Source organism: Anabrus simplex, chromosome 11 (genome assembly GCF_040414725.1).
Source record: "Anabrus simplex isolate iqAnaSimp1 chromosome 11, ASM4041472v1, whole genome shotgun sequence".
NCBI classification, from domain to species: Eukaryota; Metazoa; Arthropoda; class Insecta; order Orthoptera; family Tettigoniidae; genus Anabrus; species Anabrus simplex.
The window spans coordinates 12,011,874-12,027,883 of NC_090275.1; the positions used below are offsets into that span (position 1 = coordinate 12,011,874).

The 16,010-nt window shown below is 41.2% G+C and overlaps 2 protein-coding genes across 5 annotated transcripts in view; one reads left to right on the plus strand and one right to left on the minus strand.

Annotated features, from left to right (window-relative positions):
- Positions 1-1,862, minus strand: part of LOC136883537 (REST corepressor) — a 230,794-nt gene extending 228,932 nt beyond the window's left edge. For 2 of the 4 annotated variants that reach the window (XM_067155908.2, XM_067155905.2), the window contains exons 1-2: positions 1,595-1,862; positions 1,108-1,170 (exon numbers count right to left, since the gene is read on the minus strand). In XM_067155908.2, coding sequence (XP_067012009.2) covers positions 1,108-1,170; positions 1,595-1,700 — 169 coding nt within the window. In that variant the 5' untranslated portion in view covers positions 1,701-1,862. The remainder of the gene's footprint in view (positions 1-1,107; positions 1,171-1,594) is intronic. The other 2 variants (XM_067155906.2, XM_067155907.2) reach the window with 2 other exon arrangements.
- Positions 1,863-2,376: 514 nt separating this feature from the next.
- Positions 2,377-16,010, plus strand: part of LOC136883510 (uncharacterized) — an 80,482-nt gene continuing 66,848 nt past the window's right edge. Inside the window, exons 1-3 of the mRNA XM_067155865.2 lie at positions 2,377-2,401; positions 2,561-2,623; positions 2,858-3,062. Coding sequence (XP_067011966.1) covers positions 2,948-3,062 — 115 coding nt within the window. The 5' untranslated portion in view covers positions 2,377-2,401; positions 2,561-2,623; positions 2,858-2,947. The remainder of the gene's footprint in view (positions 2,402-2,560; positions 2,624-2,857; positions 3,063-16,010) is intronic.

Consider the following 16,010-nt stretch of genomic DNA (forward strand, 5'->3'; position numbering starts at 1 on the left):
ACAGTCAAGAAACCTTCCAACTTCCAGAACCAACATAGTTATTGGCAATTTCACCTAACACAGTACCGCCAGGGTTATGGATCTGACGACAAGAACAGTACTCCATTGCAGGAATGAGCAGAAGTAAATCAAACACCACTCATATATGATCCTATATTATCATCACCCTCAAAGAGCAGGAGATGGTGATTATTGTTTTAAGAGGAAGTACAACTAGGCCACAGATGACAGTAGTGGAATGTTTACCACCTAGTCACAAAGAAAACTGGACTGTACAGAAATCCTTGAATAGACTGAGAACAGTGGGCAGGTCCAAAGTCAAACTTGCGATGGGGATACATAGATACTGACAACATCATGCAGTGAAGAGTCCATTTTCTTGAACTGAAGATTAATCGTTTCAAGCAAAGCAGAATGCGCTTGATGTTGGAAAATACTGGTCACAATTCTTATAACATACCTTTGGCTTATTACAAGATATTAGAATCATTCCGTATTGACGGTTCTCACTTCACCTAATATTTGACCGCGTACAAGTTGTTTCCGAAACAAAAATAAATAATTTCCAATATATAGGTACCCCACAATAGAATCATTACTATTTATTTCCATCTCATCTAGCTTAATATGCCATCTACCTACACTACAGAGTTCACAAGCCAACAGGATTACAATTAACTTTTTGTTTTCCCCAGTACAACAATAGTTCAGCTATTTTCTTCCACTTATTAGCTAGTTAATACACCTAATATCACAGAGTTGCAAATGATATATTTTTGCTATGTAGAAAATGTAAACCATTCCTAGGAGAACAAAAGAAATCTTTCAAAACAAGATATCATAATCTTATCTCAGAAAGCAACAACTGCATGTTACGACAATATTTCAGGAAATAGTCCATGACTCATATTTAAGGACATTAAGGTGATAAAACGTCAAAATTAAAATATAACGAAACTTACAAATTAAGAGCTTTCTCTACTCTAGGCCTAATCCTCTTTTAGGTGGCAAACTTTACTTAAATTAAAAATGGTTTACATCTTTTAATAAATATATAAAGCACATTAAAGATACATAAAATATAAGAATACAAATCATTACACTGACCATGCACTGGTATACATTCAGGAACAATCGCCTGGTAGTCCCGCCCAACTCTTATCTTTTCATCTGGAACAAAGTGAATTCCATATACTAGGCAGGGCTCTTTACATATAAACGAAATTATTAATTTAGCCATAACAAAGAACTGTACCTTAGCATGTATTTTACACTCAAATTCAAAGAAACATTACCAAAGTGTAAAAGCCCATAAACAATTTTAAAATCCTAAATCGAACAACTTTTCTCACCTACTGAATAAAAATAACCCGTAATATTAATACATTTCGCATAAACAATCATTATTTGAACACTACATGAAGTGAGGTTAAGTTCCACCAGAGGAACACTGTAGTGTACTTGAGCGTGCGAAGTTTGAAAACGAAGATGGAGCCCTTACCTTCACTCTGAGACAAACTATGACAGGTACTAAATCAAACAGGGACCTTCAGAAAGGTAACTGAAGCTTCCACATTTAAAATATAATACTTACCACCCTCCTCTTCGCTACTTGAATCCGATGCATGTCCGTTTGGACTGGGTCCTCTGGATCTACGGCCATTTCTAGCACTTTCCGCATTTCTCTCAGCCAAAACCATTCTTACTATATAACGTTTCTGAATTGATATCCCGGAACGGCGAAGACGATATTCTAACCACTAAAACTATAACACATAAAATAATGCCATACGAAACGATTCGTTTCATGTGTCGAAACTCCAAGTGAACATAGAGAATTAAATATACCTAACGAAAGGGATTTTGGGAGTTGTAATTCGTTGAACGTAAATTTAGAATAAACCGAGAGTTGTACTCAACAGACGTACAGGAGCAATTTCAGAATAACTAGGTTAGGAAGAAAATTAAATGGTCTTCTGTCTGTTAGATTCAGAATTTTTTGCTGTACTTTAAATAATTTCACGTATAATTTAAGCTTTTCATTCAATAAATTAACGTAAGCCAGAATAACTATATTGGCAAACCTATGAATCGTTCATTTCAAGACATTTGAGTCAAAAGTAAAGAACGAGCGGGAAACTTATTAAAACAGCATATCCCTATTTTATGTATAAATATTGATTAATTTGTCAAAATACATTGCACAAAGCATCTCAAAACAAAACCTCACAAACGTCTAACAAACCTCACATACATCAACAACAAAAAAGGTTTTCTAAACGCTTTCCAGCGTAGCGTTCATGACGTCACGGTTGCATAGTGTTTGGGGTTTACCAAAGAGTATGTGTAGGGTTTACACGATATGATGTATTTCATCTTATACGTAGCCTATACGATCTAGGTGCGTTATATTATTAATATAAGATATGGTTTTATATTTTTGCTAATCTAAGAATGTCTGAAGTTTGATTTAAAGGTAATTTTCTTTGTCTTTAAGTCCTGAAGGGAAATAGTTTCAAATAAAAGGCGCTTTCTTGACGTTCTATTTTTTTACTTATAGATGGCGTTGGCGTCAGTCATCAATTGGTCGTCGGAGGGTGCACTTGTGCTGTGTGAATTTTACGTAAGTTGATTCTATCATTTGTGTTACTTTCGAAATCCTTTTACAGTTTTTCTGCTGTTACTTAGTGGAAGCATTTCGCTCTTTATTCAGAATGTTGGTGATCATGCTTTGTGTTGCCTCTTTTGTTGTTTTCAGTTTGAGACTTCGTTTTCAGTAACATATTACAGACGTTATTTGGCAGTGGGCTTCTTACTTGTTCTGTATTAATGTCTTGTTGCAATTGATTCTTTGTAGATGATGACAGTCGACATCTTGTAGGCCAACGAAACAATTTGAACCAGGAGTTGTATCCCAGATTGCAGTACCAGCCTATTGAAACTAAGGATGAGAGCAGTTGCACTCATCAGTGGTGGGAAGGATAGCTGTTATAACATGGTGCAGTGTGTTGCTGCAGGGCATGATATTGTAGCATTGGCTAATCTGCGTCCAGAAAATAAAGGTATGTCACATTGCCATGTTCTGTTAACAGCACTGTTCTTATTAGCCTACTTGTGTTCAGTTTTAAAACTTGGCTTATCAGTCTGAGTTACAGTTTTCATTTTATTGAGACTTAAATTGAAGGTATTATTGATCCAAGTGTCTACTTACCATTTGGACGCTGTTTAACCTAAAAAATACTTTAGATAGTAAGTTGTAGTCCTACCCATTAATGTATGGATTTTTAGTGTCTGTGAGGCTGTTCCTGGAAGTTTGTTGCCTTTTATTGCTTTTAAGGACAACTTGGCTTGAAGATACACAAGCATAGCACACGCACACGCTAGTGATTTTAGTGTACCTTGTCAAAATGAAGTGTTTGCAGAACTTAATGAAACACAACCTAGCACAAATCACACTGTTTGAAAAGGTGAAATATTTAACTCTTATCTCAATTTCTTGTAGGAGAGTAATGTGTTCATTACCAAGTTCAGGGACTCACAAACCCTTCCCCAGAAATATATTTACTATTTGACTGAGGGACATTAAAGTGATTGGATTAGTAGCAGGTGCTCGAGGGACTATTCCTCAATTCATTGTACATTTTTGGAAGCAGTTTAGCTTAGATGTTCCAGAACTGCTAACTTTATCTTTATTAGCTGTACAAGGTTCAATTACTAACTCTTGTACTTTATTATTAGAAAGGGGCACCCAAATGGACATTAGGATTTACAGTATTCACTTATCAACATGATGGCAGATGGAGTCCCATTCTGAGGTCCTGAATGTAAAAAGTTCCTATGGCCAGTTCATATACTAGAAGTGATGGAGCCGATTTTTCAACTCGTAAAGTACATTTAAGAAAGCGTGCTTTTACTTTCTCTATCCTTTCGAGATCTCTGAGTTTGAGATGGTCCCAAATTAATTCCAATCTGTAAGACAAGACAGGTAATATTACTGTGTAGAATAACATTATTTCCGTGGTTAAAGATAGTGCTGCGAGATATTTTATCTTGTAGATGGCCCTTATCGCTGCCGCAGTTCTTTCTTCTGTGTGGTAACTAAAGGACAGTGCTGTAGTTTGAAGAGTTATTCCTAAGTACTTAAATTTGCTGACTCTTGTTAGATCGTTGTTACAGAGAGTAAGAGTGTCGTTTGTAGAAGGTGTCCCTCCTTTTCGGGGGCTGCCTGGCCGAGGCGGTAAAGGCGTGCTCGGTTCGCCCGGAAGGATGTGGGTGCGAATCCCCGTCAGGAAATCGTAAAATTTAAGAAACAAGATTTCCACTTCCGGAGGTGCACATGGCCCTGAGGTTCACTCAGCCTACACCAAAAATGAGTACCAGGTTAATCCCTGGGGGCAAAGGCGGCCGGGCGCAGAGCTAACCACTCTACCCCATCAAGTGCCGAGGTTACAAATACTGGAAGCCTTTACTTTCCACCTCTCCAGGGGCCTTCATGGCCTGTACCGAGATGACTTTGCTTTGCTTTTGTCCCTCCTTTTCTAAAGGTCATTTGGACCGTCTTCTGAAGATTGATCATGAGCTGATTTTCGTTAACCCACATTTCTAACTCCAATAAGGTAAGCTGACTTTGTTTGATGACCCTAGTACCATGTCATCTGCGTAAAGGATGACTGTAGTGTTGAGTGAAGATTTTACTATATTCATAATACTTGTAATTGCACCATAATTCTTGTAATTTGTAAATGACAGTGTTTAGTGCTAGCTGTTTATACATTCGGCCCACACGTAAGGGAAACTTAGGGCCTATAGCATATAACAAGCCATATCGTCTGCAAATAACAAAAGTGAATAACACTATGTCAGATAAGAAACAGCTCAAGGACGTGGAAGAGTGCAAAACATGTCGTAAACCCTTTTACGATAACGAATCCTACAACTAACTCAGAAAATGGACATTATTTTAGAGCACGTGATGAAGAATAATTCTAATATTCAGGAAATAATTAGACGCACGATCCGAGAGGAACTGGAAAAATCCTCACTAAAACCAAACCCAACTGTGATAGAAGTACCTACTGTTCTTGTTCGAAAGGGGGAATTTTCTTGTCAGATAAAATGGACTAATTGTGTTCAAGATTGAAAGCAATTCTCTGTGATGTGGTTGCATCCAAATCTGGAAAGGAGAACAAATTTTGAAGCTCGATAGTGAAAGTGATTTAGCTGCCTTGTTTAATGAGACCTCAAGTTTTCTCACCACCTGACACCCCTCATTGTTGACTCACACTGGGTCTCCTCGAGCTCTCCACACTCCACCACAGATCAAGATGAAATTTATTACTTGTAATAAGACCTATCTATGTTGATGCAATGTAAAGCAGACTGAAAAAAAAAAATCTAATCAGCAAAATGACCATTGTAAGCTGAAATGATATATTTCATTGTCTCGCTATGCTTTATCCATGCGACAGCCTTCAACTAAGGGAAGTTTTGTAAGTTTTTTTAATTTTTAAAAATGTGCAACTTTTTTATACCACTGACATCAATAGCAACTGCTTTTGGCTGAAATTTAAACAGTATCGCATCATTCTCAGAATTCAACACAGGTGTTGTTACCAAATATGACATAATATAAGCTCTTTAAACCATTGGTGATAAATTAATTAAATTAATATGCACGCACACACACACACACACACACACACACGCATGCATCTAAAGTAAGTGTAACTCCCTTATGCTGAAAATAAACCATTGATGGTAAATTAATATACACATACTTTCACCTAAGCAAAGTTCAACTTTTTGTGCCGAGTACCGAGCGAGTTGGCCATGCGGTTAGGGGCGCACCGCTGTGAGCTTGCATTCGGGAGATAGTGGATTTGAGCCCCACTGTTGGCAGCCATGAAGATGGTTTTCCGTGGTTTCCCATTTACATACCAGGCAAATGCTGAGGCTGTATCTTAATTAACCAAAATGCACTCATAACCCCATTAGAGTATTGGAAAAGGAATGAAGAAAGGAAGAAAATGAAGAATGGCTGAGGGCTTAGAGCCTACTCGATCAAATATGGTTCCTATTTATCTTTTCTTCTTCTTCTTTCTTTCTTTCTTCATCTGCTTTACAAAAACAGTGGAGAAAGGAAATGGGACAGTTGCTGAGGACTTACTCGATCTAATATGGCTCATTCTTTTTCTTCTTTCCTAATTTTCTTCTTTTCTCATCCTCTTCTACTTTCTCTTGTTTTCTTCTTCTTCTGCATTAGGAAAAACAGTGGAGATAGAAAGAACTGGAGCAGCTGCTCAGGGCTTACTCGATGAAATATGACTTCTATTTTCTTCTTTCTCTTATTTTCTTCTTCTTCTCCTTCTGCATAAGGAAATCAGTGAAAGGAGAAAAAAAAAGAACAGTTGCTGAGGGCTTACGTGATAAAATATGGCTCCTTGCTTTCCTTTTCTTCCTATTTCTTCATTAGGAAAATGAGTGTAGAAAGAAAGGAAAAAGAACAGTTGTTGCTGGCTATCTCGATGAAATATGGCTTCTTCTTCTTTTTCTTCTTTCCTTATTATTGTTACAATACCAAGAATACTTACAACAAAAAAGGCCTGTCAATAGCAACAAAATTAAAACACTACAAAACAGTCACTCAACCAGAAATAACATACGCAAGTGAAACCTTCTTCAAAACAACTAACACTGCGCAAATGGACAAAATCCGTAAGGTAGAGAGAAGAATCATTAGAACTTGCATCAACAAATCATGCCAAAATAACTGACACTGGAGTGTAGCTTGTAATGAAACAGTCTACAAGGAAATACAGGGCGCCAGGAAATGTAGCATGAGCAGTTAAGTTGGCAGCGCGGCTGCTGCCGCTTGTATCGAAACAAAACAAACTTTGTACTCACCACAGCAATCCATAACAGATGCTGGAAGTGTACTTGTGTTCGAAGACATACACGTCTACACATATTGTCGAAGACTTTCACAGCCTTATACCGGAAATTTTTGCCGGGCTGAGTGGCTCAGACGGTTAAGGCGCTGGCCTTCTAACCCCAACTTGGCAGGTTCGGTCCTGGCTCAGTCCGGTGGTATTTGAAGGTGCTCAAATACGACAGCCCCGTGTCGGTAGATTTACTGGCACGTAAAAGAACTCCTGCGGGACTAAATTCCGGCACCTCGGCGTCTCCGAAGACCTTAAAAAGTAGTTAGTGGGACGTAAAGCAAATAACATTATTATTATTATACCGGAAATTTCATCGAGTTTTTCGTCTGTTAAAGTGTAGGCCTGGCTGTTCCCGGTAGATCATGAACTGAGCCGGTCACACGAAATTTACTTATCAAATCCCAAGTGGTATCCCGGTTTAGACACTTTGAATTAGGAAACTGCACTTGGAATTTTAGTTTGACATTTTCTGTAAACCGATCGCCTTCACGAAAAAAGTGTTCTGCCAAAAAAAAAAAACCCTCTCTCTTCAGAAGTAAACATTACCACCTGTATCCTGTTGCACTGTTCCAATAATCTATCTGAACGCTGGCTTACTGCAATACACACTGGCGATTTTGACAGCTCACACATATGGCCCTCCCTGTACTGCTACCCTGTTGACCTTGGCCTGTCGGCGAGTGAGCGTGACAGATGTGACACCGTGCTGCCAACTAAACTGCTGATGCTACATTTTGCGGCAGCAAGTAGGCACTGAGGAGAACATTTCCTGGTGCCCGTTAGAACCATTAATGAACACAATCAGGAAGAAACACATTTAATTTTTTGGACATCTAATTAGGACACCAGAGAACAGGATCATCAGGAGAATAATAGAAAAGTTACGAAATAGTAAGTGCAACATTAAGTGGATTACAGAAATCAAGGAAGATATGGATGAACTACAAATTACAGTGGAAGACCTAAGAAAAAAAACAAAGTCGGGAAACTGACAAACCCAGGCTGTAAAACAGAATCAACAAACAGATGATGGAAAGGGTGATTTCCGACGAAGAAAGAAAGATAAGGTCCGAGAGAATGAAGAAGTACTGGGCTAACAGTTGGCTAGAATGGTCCAATGAAGGCCATAAAATGTAAATAATAATAACAATACCATATTCGTTGCATGTAAGGCTGTTTCAGACTCGTTCGTGGCTTTTAGGAACAGTTCTGCTGAAGGCATTTTGACTCCAACGTTGTATACTAGAAAGTTGGCGGATTCCTATCAATGTCAGTGGACATGACAGCTGGGTGCATATGGGTTAAGTCCACGACCGCTTTCTTCCCACTCCTAGCCCTTTCCTGTCCCATTGTCGTCATAAGACCTATCTGTGTCAATGCGACTTAAAGCCAATTGTAAATAAAATAAAACTTATGCCTCGTGAAGCAAGGCACATACTGTATGCTGCAATGAAACGAATGGCAGAAATATATATGTTCACTTCAAAACCTGTGAACACAGTTCCTATGAACTAAGTTCGTCCCTAGCAATGAAAGAACATCATGGAGCTCTAGCCTTTTCCTGTTTAGATGACAGCATCACGATAGCAATGGTAGAAGCTGTCTGTCTGTATTGTAAAGCCTAGTAATTTGTTTCATTCGAGTCCACTGTTCTGTGTGTAGGCCTAGATGTTGTTAATGGCTCCTTGCTGAACAGTCCTAGCATTTGGGGAAAAAGAGATCTGAAGAAGAATTGCTTTTGGTACAATTGCTATGGAGAAGCCCTGAAACGATCTAGTCTGACCAAACAATCGGTAAAACTCAAAGAATGTCCAGTTTGTGCCTGCTTCTATGGCTGTGAATCATAGACAGTGAAGGCCAAGGACAAAAACCTCATTGATGCATTTGAAATGTGGTGTCGGCAGAATACCTTCGATGGAGAAAAGGTCTAACTCCTCCATAATCAAAGAGCTTGGTGTCCCGAATTGACTTGTAACTTTTATTAGATAGATAACCTTGTGGTTCTTTGGACATGTTACAAGGGGAGAAAATAGCCTTGAAAATCTAGTTGTAATTAAATAAACTGGATCAGGCTGTGTGGAAGAGCTCCCAAGAGATGGATAAACCAGATCCAAGACACAACCTCACACACTGGAAAACAGAAGATCGTTAATAGAGGCAAATGCTGGTGAGTTATGCAGCTGAGAAGAAGAAGTTTGTGTAAAGGTTTGAGTATTCAGCAGTTCACAAAATTTTTATGAATTCTAATAAATCAATACTGAACAAAAACATGAAATTCGTAAATTGTATTCGGCAGTTAATGTGATTGGTGCTAAATTATTTTATTTACTTTATAGGCTTCTAGAACATTTCTCAAAGTATATTAGTCTCTATATGCTTATATTTAGAGTCACATTTCCTCTTAAAAATTCTAGCTGGTATAGTTATAGATTGCAGGCATGGGAGAGTAGAGATGGAGGCACGATGCAGCGTGATGCTTCTTTGTTGGTAGTTCACCAGAGTGCCAATAGGGGAGCATCTTTAGGTGCTACTGACTGCTGAAGGAAATGTGTGTTTGTTGTTTCCTTCATTGGTTTGAACACATCTTGGCTAGCGACAGACAACCAGGAGTGTTTTGCTAAAAGCCTCTCAAAAGGGTTGAGCAGGGGTTCTATTTCCTGTCAGCCATTGGCCCACATTGTTGACAGTGCCCAGGATGCATTTGAGGTTATAACTGTGTTCTTAGGATCCATTATCGACTCGAATTGTGGGAGCTTCATAAAATGCATTTAGTGGTAGTGGGTGTTCAGCGGAGGGTTGTATGTTTAGTTATAAAAGTATCTTCTGTGGGCTGGACATGAATACACCTCTCCTCTGCAAGCATTTTCAGGTAACATTTATACATCTCATCTCGCCAAGTAATATTTTACATCCCTGTGCTGCCATCCTAGAACACTAGATCATACTGTCTATAAGATGAAGATCTATTATTAGTTTCAGACACTAGGCTTTGGATTGACAATATGATAATTTTAATCACTCAAGTCATCACGTTTTTAAGAAGTGTTTAGTTAGATGTAATCTAAATTAGTTTTAGAGACTATGATGTAATTTTAATACTGACAATTGATTTTTTAATATGTTCCCTATTGTTTAAGGTCATCATTTTAAGAATAAGTTAAGGCTGAGGATGCTCATTAAAAGAGCGAAACATGTCCCTGTAACCACCTAAAGGTGGATAGTATTGAATAGGTGGACAATAAATAATTTTCTATTATAATTGTTAATTACATACCACTTAGTCGAGCAGTTCGTCTCCTTTCTCCCAAGTCTTCTCAGAACAAATCTCGCTGCTTGTCTTTAGATTTTTTTCCAGTTCTTGAATCAAGTAATCCCGGTGAGGGTCCCATGCACTGGAACCATACTCTAGTTGGGGTCTTACCAGAGACTGCATCTCTAGGGCCTATACAGTTGATGAGAGATGCAGTTGTGAAGAAATGTGCCAGGATTGAAGTCACGCATGAAATACGAAACTGGAATGGGTAGATCATATGAAGTATTTAGGATACCTGTCCACCCACCAACCAATGAGAGAAACTCACTGCTACGTATGTTAGGAAGTGACGTTGAGTTTTTGTTCTATATGCTGCATTTCTAGGGCCTATACAGTTGTGCAATTTGGTAAACTGCACTGGAAGTATTCATGCACTTATGCCCTGAAAAATGCCTAGTTGTAGCAGCAGAACTTGAAAAAATGACACAAAAGAGATTAAATATTGTTAAAAATTGCTTTCCAATTCTAAAACCAAGTCCCCTCATACTGACCTACAGCACTTACTTCCATTCTGGCAAAAAATCTAGAAAGGATGATTACAAATAGACTCAATTGGTACCTGAGAACAAAATCTCTCCTATCAGAAGAACAAGCAGGATTCAGACAAAACAGGTCCACTTCCCAGCAATTAATGAGGTTTACACTGAAACAGTTTCCATATTTTGTCACACTTGTCGACTTTGCCTTGTACGTAGATTGTACCTTTTTCTTCCTCAATGTCGCTGGATGTGCTCTCCTCCTCTTGATCAGCTTGTGGCGTGTCAGGGATCGAGGTTGTCTCGCTGCCAGCCTCTTCCTCGATGATAGTTGATGCGTTCTCACGATGACCAGATAGTGCTGTGTCATTAGTAGGCTCTCTTCCAGGCTTACTCTGTATGCACAGCGGTTGGATGACTCCCTGCAACTCTGATGCGTGGACCTTGACAGGAGGGTTGGTCTTTAGTAAGTAGACCCCATGGCCCAGCTGTTTATCCACCTTGATGGGACCAACCCACTTAGGTGGGAGACCTGCGTGTAACCCTCAAATCTTATTACTGACTGGGTGGTTACGTCACAGTATGTGTTGACCTGGTAGGAAGATCTGGGTCTCTTCGACATCTTGAGTATTGGTCTGGATAAGGGATCACTTCTCCTTGATGTTCTGCTGCTGCTGCTGCTGCTGCTGCTGCCACTCTGCCAGGGGAACAGCTGCATCATCTTGACCAGGAGTGGGTGGTGGACGAATCTCCCAATCCCCAGTGCCGTATAGCTGGGGAATAGCCGGTGACATGGTTGATGCGTTGTTGCAGGGCAAAGAGTGACTGGGGTATCTGACAGTCCCACAATCGATGTTCATTGACTATCAGGTGGACCCGTAGCATCCTTTTCAGCTCCTGGTTCCGTCGTTCCGTTGGATTGGCCTTTAGGTTGTATATAGGGGTGGTCCAGTGCTCCACACCCCATTCTGTTATCATTTGCTGCCACTTCCTCGACGTGAACTGACTCCCGTTGTCCGACAGAATGCACCATGGATAACTGTAGCGGCTGAATACCTCATCTTGTAGAAGGCTGTTGATGCGTCCCGTCATGGCTTCTGGTATCGGAAAGGCCTCAACCCATCTTGTGAAGAAGTTGGTGATTACTAGGAGTCCTGTTTTACCCTGTGGTGTATCAGGGTAAGGACCCATCAACTCCAGGGCTATGACCTCCCAAAGGCGTTGCGGCCATCTTCCTCGTTGACTGGAATCTGCCTTCCTGTTGCTCGCCTTGGTGCAGGCACAGATGCAGCACCCCTTCACATAGTCCAGGATGTCGTTCCACATGTTCACCCAGAAGAATCTTCGTCGGATAGACTGATAGGTCTCTTCCCCTCCTGGATGTCTGGCTTCAGTGCTGTCGTGGAACTTCTCGAGGATATCCGTCGTGTGCTGTCTGGGGATCAACACTACTGCAGGTGCGTCGCAGAGGTGAGATCTGTACATCAAGAGTCTTCCGTCAACCTGGAAGTTCTTGTAGCACATCTTGAATTCTCTCGGGACGAGTCGACTATTGGTGTTCTGTCTCCTAATCCACTGCATCATGGTCCTACAGGGCTTGTCTTGTTCTTGCCACTGTTTGATTACTCCCAGATCCAGTTCCTTCCTGATGGTCATAAGGACAGGTTGCTTAGGCTCACTTTGGTGTTTTCGTGGGAACTCCCTCTCGACAATGGTGCTCCTAGTATCGGGTTCCATCGCCGGGTGCCTAGATAAGCTGTTGGCTCCTATGTTCATCGGTCCTGGGACGTGACGCACATAGAAATCAAATTCTGCGATTAACAGAGCCCATCGCATCAATTTAGATTTTGAGCCAGAGACCGAGTTCAACCATTTGAGAGCGGCATTATTGTTGTAGAGCTGGAACTTCCCTCCCTCCAAGTAGTTTCTGAATTTGCCCACGGCCCACACCACGGCTGAGGCTTCCTTCTCAGCAGTTCAGTAGCGTTGTTCGGTGGGAGATAGCTTTCTGCTGGCGTACTCGATGATGTCCCTTCCACCGTCACTCCTCTCCTGGAATAACACTGCTCCTAAGCCGGAGCCGCTGGTGTCTGTCTGCAGGCACGTCTTCCGTTGAGGGTCAGATGGGCTAGACCAGGAGCGTTCCATATCGCAGCCTTAATGTCTTGGAATGCTGCCTGTTCCTTGTTGATCCATCGGAACGGGTGGTTGTTATGGAGTAGGTCGGTGAGTGATATTGCCTTCTCTTCAAAGTGTGGCACAAAGCTTCTATACCATCCACACAAGCCAAGGAACTGACATACTTGTCGCTTGGTCTGCGGGTGTTCAGCTTCTTCGATAGCTTGATTCTTCTCGGTTGCCTTTCTAGGCCTTCAGATGTTGGGACATGGCCAAGATATTCTACGTGGGACTGGGCGAAGTGGCACTTCTCCAGTTGGCAAGTCAGTCCATGAATCTTCAGTTGTTCCAGTACTTTCCTCAGATGTACAAGGTGTTCTTGAAAATTCTTGCTGTGGATTAAAATGTCGTTGAGATATACTTGGCAAAATTTTTCAACATATCCTGGTAATAACTTATCCATCAGTTGCATGAAAGTAGCAGGAGCATTCTTCAATCCAAAAGGCATTACTGCAGACTGGTACGATCCTCGTGGTGTCGTGAAGGTGGTCAGTGGTCTAGAACTTTCCTTGACCTCCACTTTCCAGTATCCGAAGTTGATATCCAGCGTGCTGAAAACCTTAGACCCACTTACTGATGTCTTTCAGGTCAGGCATGGGGTAGGCATCACTAACGTTCTTCTCGTTCAACCTGCGGAAGTCCATATATAGTCGATACTCCCCATTTTTCTTTTTTGGCAGGACGATAAGTGAAGCCCAACAGGATGTAGAGGGTTCGATGAGACCTTGCCCTTCCATCTCGTTAATATTGTGGTTGACGAAGTTGCGCTTATCTGTGTTGATTGGATATGGACGTTGCTTGATGGGTGAGGAGGCGCTGCATTCACTGGTGTGTGTTACCGTGGTAGTCCATCCTATTTTATTGGTGATGACTTCCGGAAAGTCCTTTAAGGTGTATCTCAGCTTCCTATTGACTCGGTCGAAGATGTGTTAACTGGATATCTCCCAGGTCTATGTCGACTTCCGTATCCTTGTGAGACAGGAGATTTCCATCGTGCCAGGCGACTCTCAGACGTCTGTCTTTTCCCAAAAAGACTTCATAAGCTGCATAGTCTAGGATCGCCTTGTATTCCACCAGAAAGTCATGACCTAGTATGATGTCAGGTTATCAGATTCTGGATCACTGCAACATCAATTACAATAGGCATGCCCATAGATTTAGCGGTTAGGTTAGTCTGCCCTTGGATGAAATAGGTTACCCCATCCGCTGCTCCCACTACCCCTCCGAGGTGTTGTGACTTCAGAGGCGGTAGTAATCTGGCAACAGTCCTGTTGACAAATGAATGGCTTGCTTGGCTGTCAAGTATGGCTGAAAAATTCTCGTTGCCAATCCTTAAGATGATAGCTGGGCGGGCTTGGCCTATTCTACTCACAATGTGACCAATAGCTCTCCTGTTTGACCAGCTGGGCGATGATTCTGCATAGATCATCAAAGGAACTCGACTGTGATACTTTTACTAGGGGTCGAATCTTATCGTTGAGCAGCTCTGTGATCTCTGGTAAGATCTCGTTTTTGCTTCCTTCCAGGTGCAGATGCTTGAAGAGTTGGTACTTCTGTAGGACAAAGGCGCTAGCTCTCATGGCAGTAGGTTGTGCCTCAGTCAGTAGCTTCCTTTTCGCCGAGCTCTTCACCCCTTCAGAATTAAACCTAGCGAGGAATTCCCTCTTGAAGTCCATCCAGTTTAAATTTAGACCCTTCAAGTTATTCCACCAAGTAGCGGCTTGCCCCTTTAATCTCGGTGTGATGAGTTGCACAAAAATGTCCTCTGGTAGATTAGTCCTTCCTAACAGACTGACCGATCCCTCGATGAAGTTAGTCTGGTTCTCTTCCTGTCGCCCGTGGAATTCCGGAAGGCTGTCTGTAATCACCTTCGGGTCTAGGTGTGCTGTATTGCCGGTTAGGTTTGAGGAGGTTAGAGGTGTGGTGATACGTCCTGTTTGAGTTTATCTACCTTCTACTGCATGAAGGATGCTCTCCCTTATATTCTGCACATCTCCCTTCTAACCTTCCTTCAACAACAGATATACAGCTCCCGAAATTTCCCTTAACGGCAGAGATATGGCTTTCCACCTGCTGCTTTATGCCAGAAAGCTGGATTTCCACCTCCTCCTTGAGGTTCAAGATATCCCCTTCCAGCTGGCTTACCCTACTATCAATTTGTTCAACCTGTCCCAGTTTTGATCTGATGTCTGATATCTGCTGCGTTAATCTATTGGTGACGTCGCTAATTTGCGATGAAATTTTGTCATCTACGGTTGAAATATTCGATTCTAGGCCCTTTTCAACTTGGTAAACCTGCGTGTACACTTGTGATATTTGTCTGGTTAAACTGAGTTAGATTGAGAATTTTGATCTGCAATCTGTCCTGTTAGGCTGGAATTGACATCTGAAATTTTGTCATTTAATGCCTACATCATGGTCATTGGCTTAGAACGCAGTTTGGTTATATTTACCTCTTCTTCTGTCTCCGAATGTTCGTCGAGTTTGATGAAACTTTTCGGGATCTCCTTTTTCAACGAGATCTTCCCAGAGATAAGTTTTTCAAAGATATAAACTTCATTGTGTTTCCGTATTGAACTGAGATCACGGATAAGTTTTAGTAAGATTCATCCTCTTCAGTACAAATTACAGGTTGTATAAAATGTCATTTACAACATTTATTCAATAGTAGTACCAGTTTCGATATTTTCAAATGTCATCATCAGCCTAAATCACACAAATGAGCAATTTCTTCTTCCCGTTCGTTGGGAGTTCAGTTCAGTTCATTTGTACCGTTGTTCTGTTATATTTATCGAGAATTTTCTCCATTGCTTTCAGCATAAAGGAGGCTGTATGCTTTGGCTTGTGCATAGTTTGCCCTTCCAGGCTTAGGTATGAATACTGCTGTAGCTTCAGACCATGATTTCGGCACATAGCCTAAAGCTAGACTAGCTCTGAAGAGGTCCGTCAGGGCATTGACGAATATCTCCCGTCCTTCCTGTAGGAGTATCGGAAGTATCTCATTTTGCCCCGGAGCATTTATAGGGTGAAACTTGCCGATTGCCCATTTTACATGGTTGTGTTTTATTATTCTGATGGCACAGTTCCAGTCTGCTCTTCAAG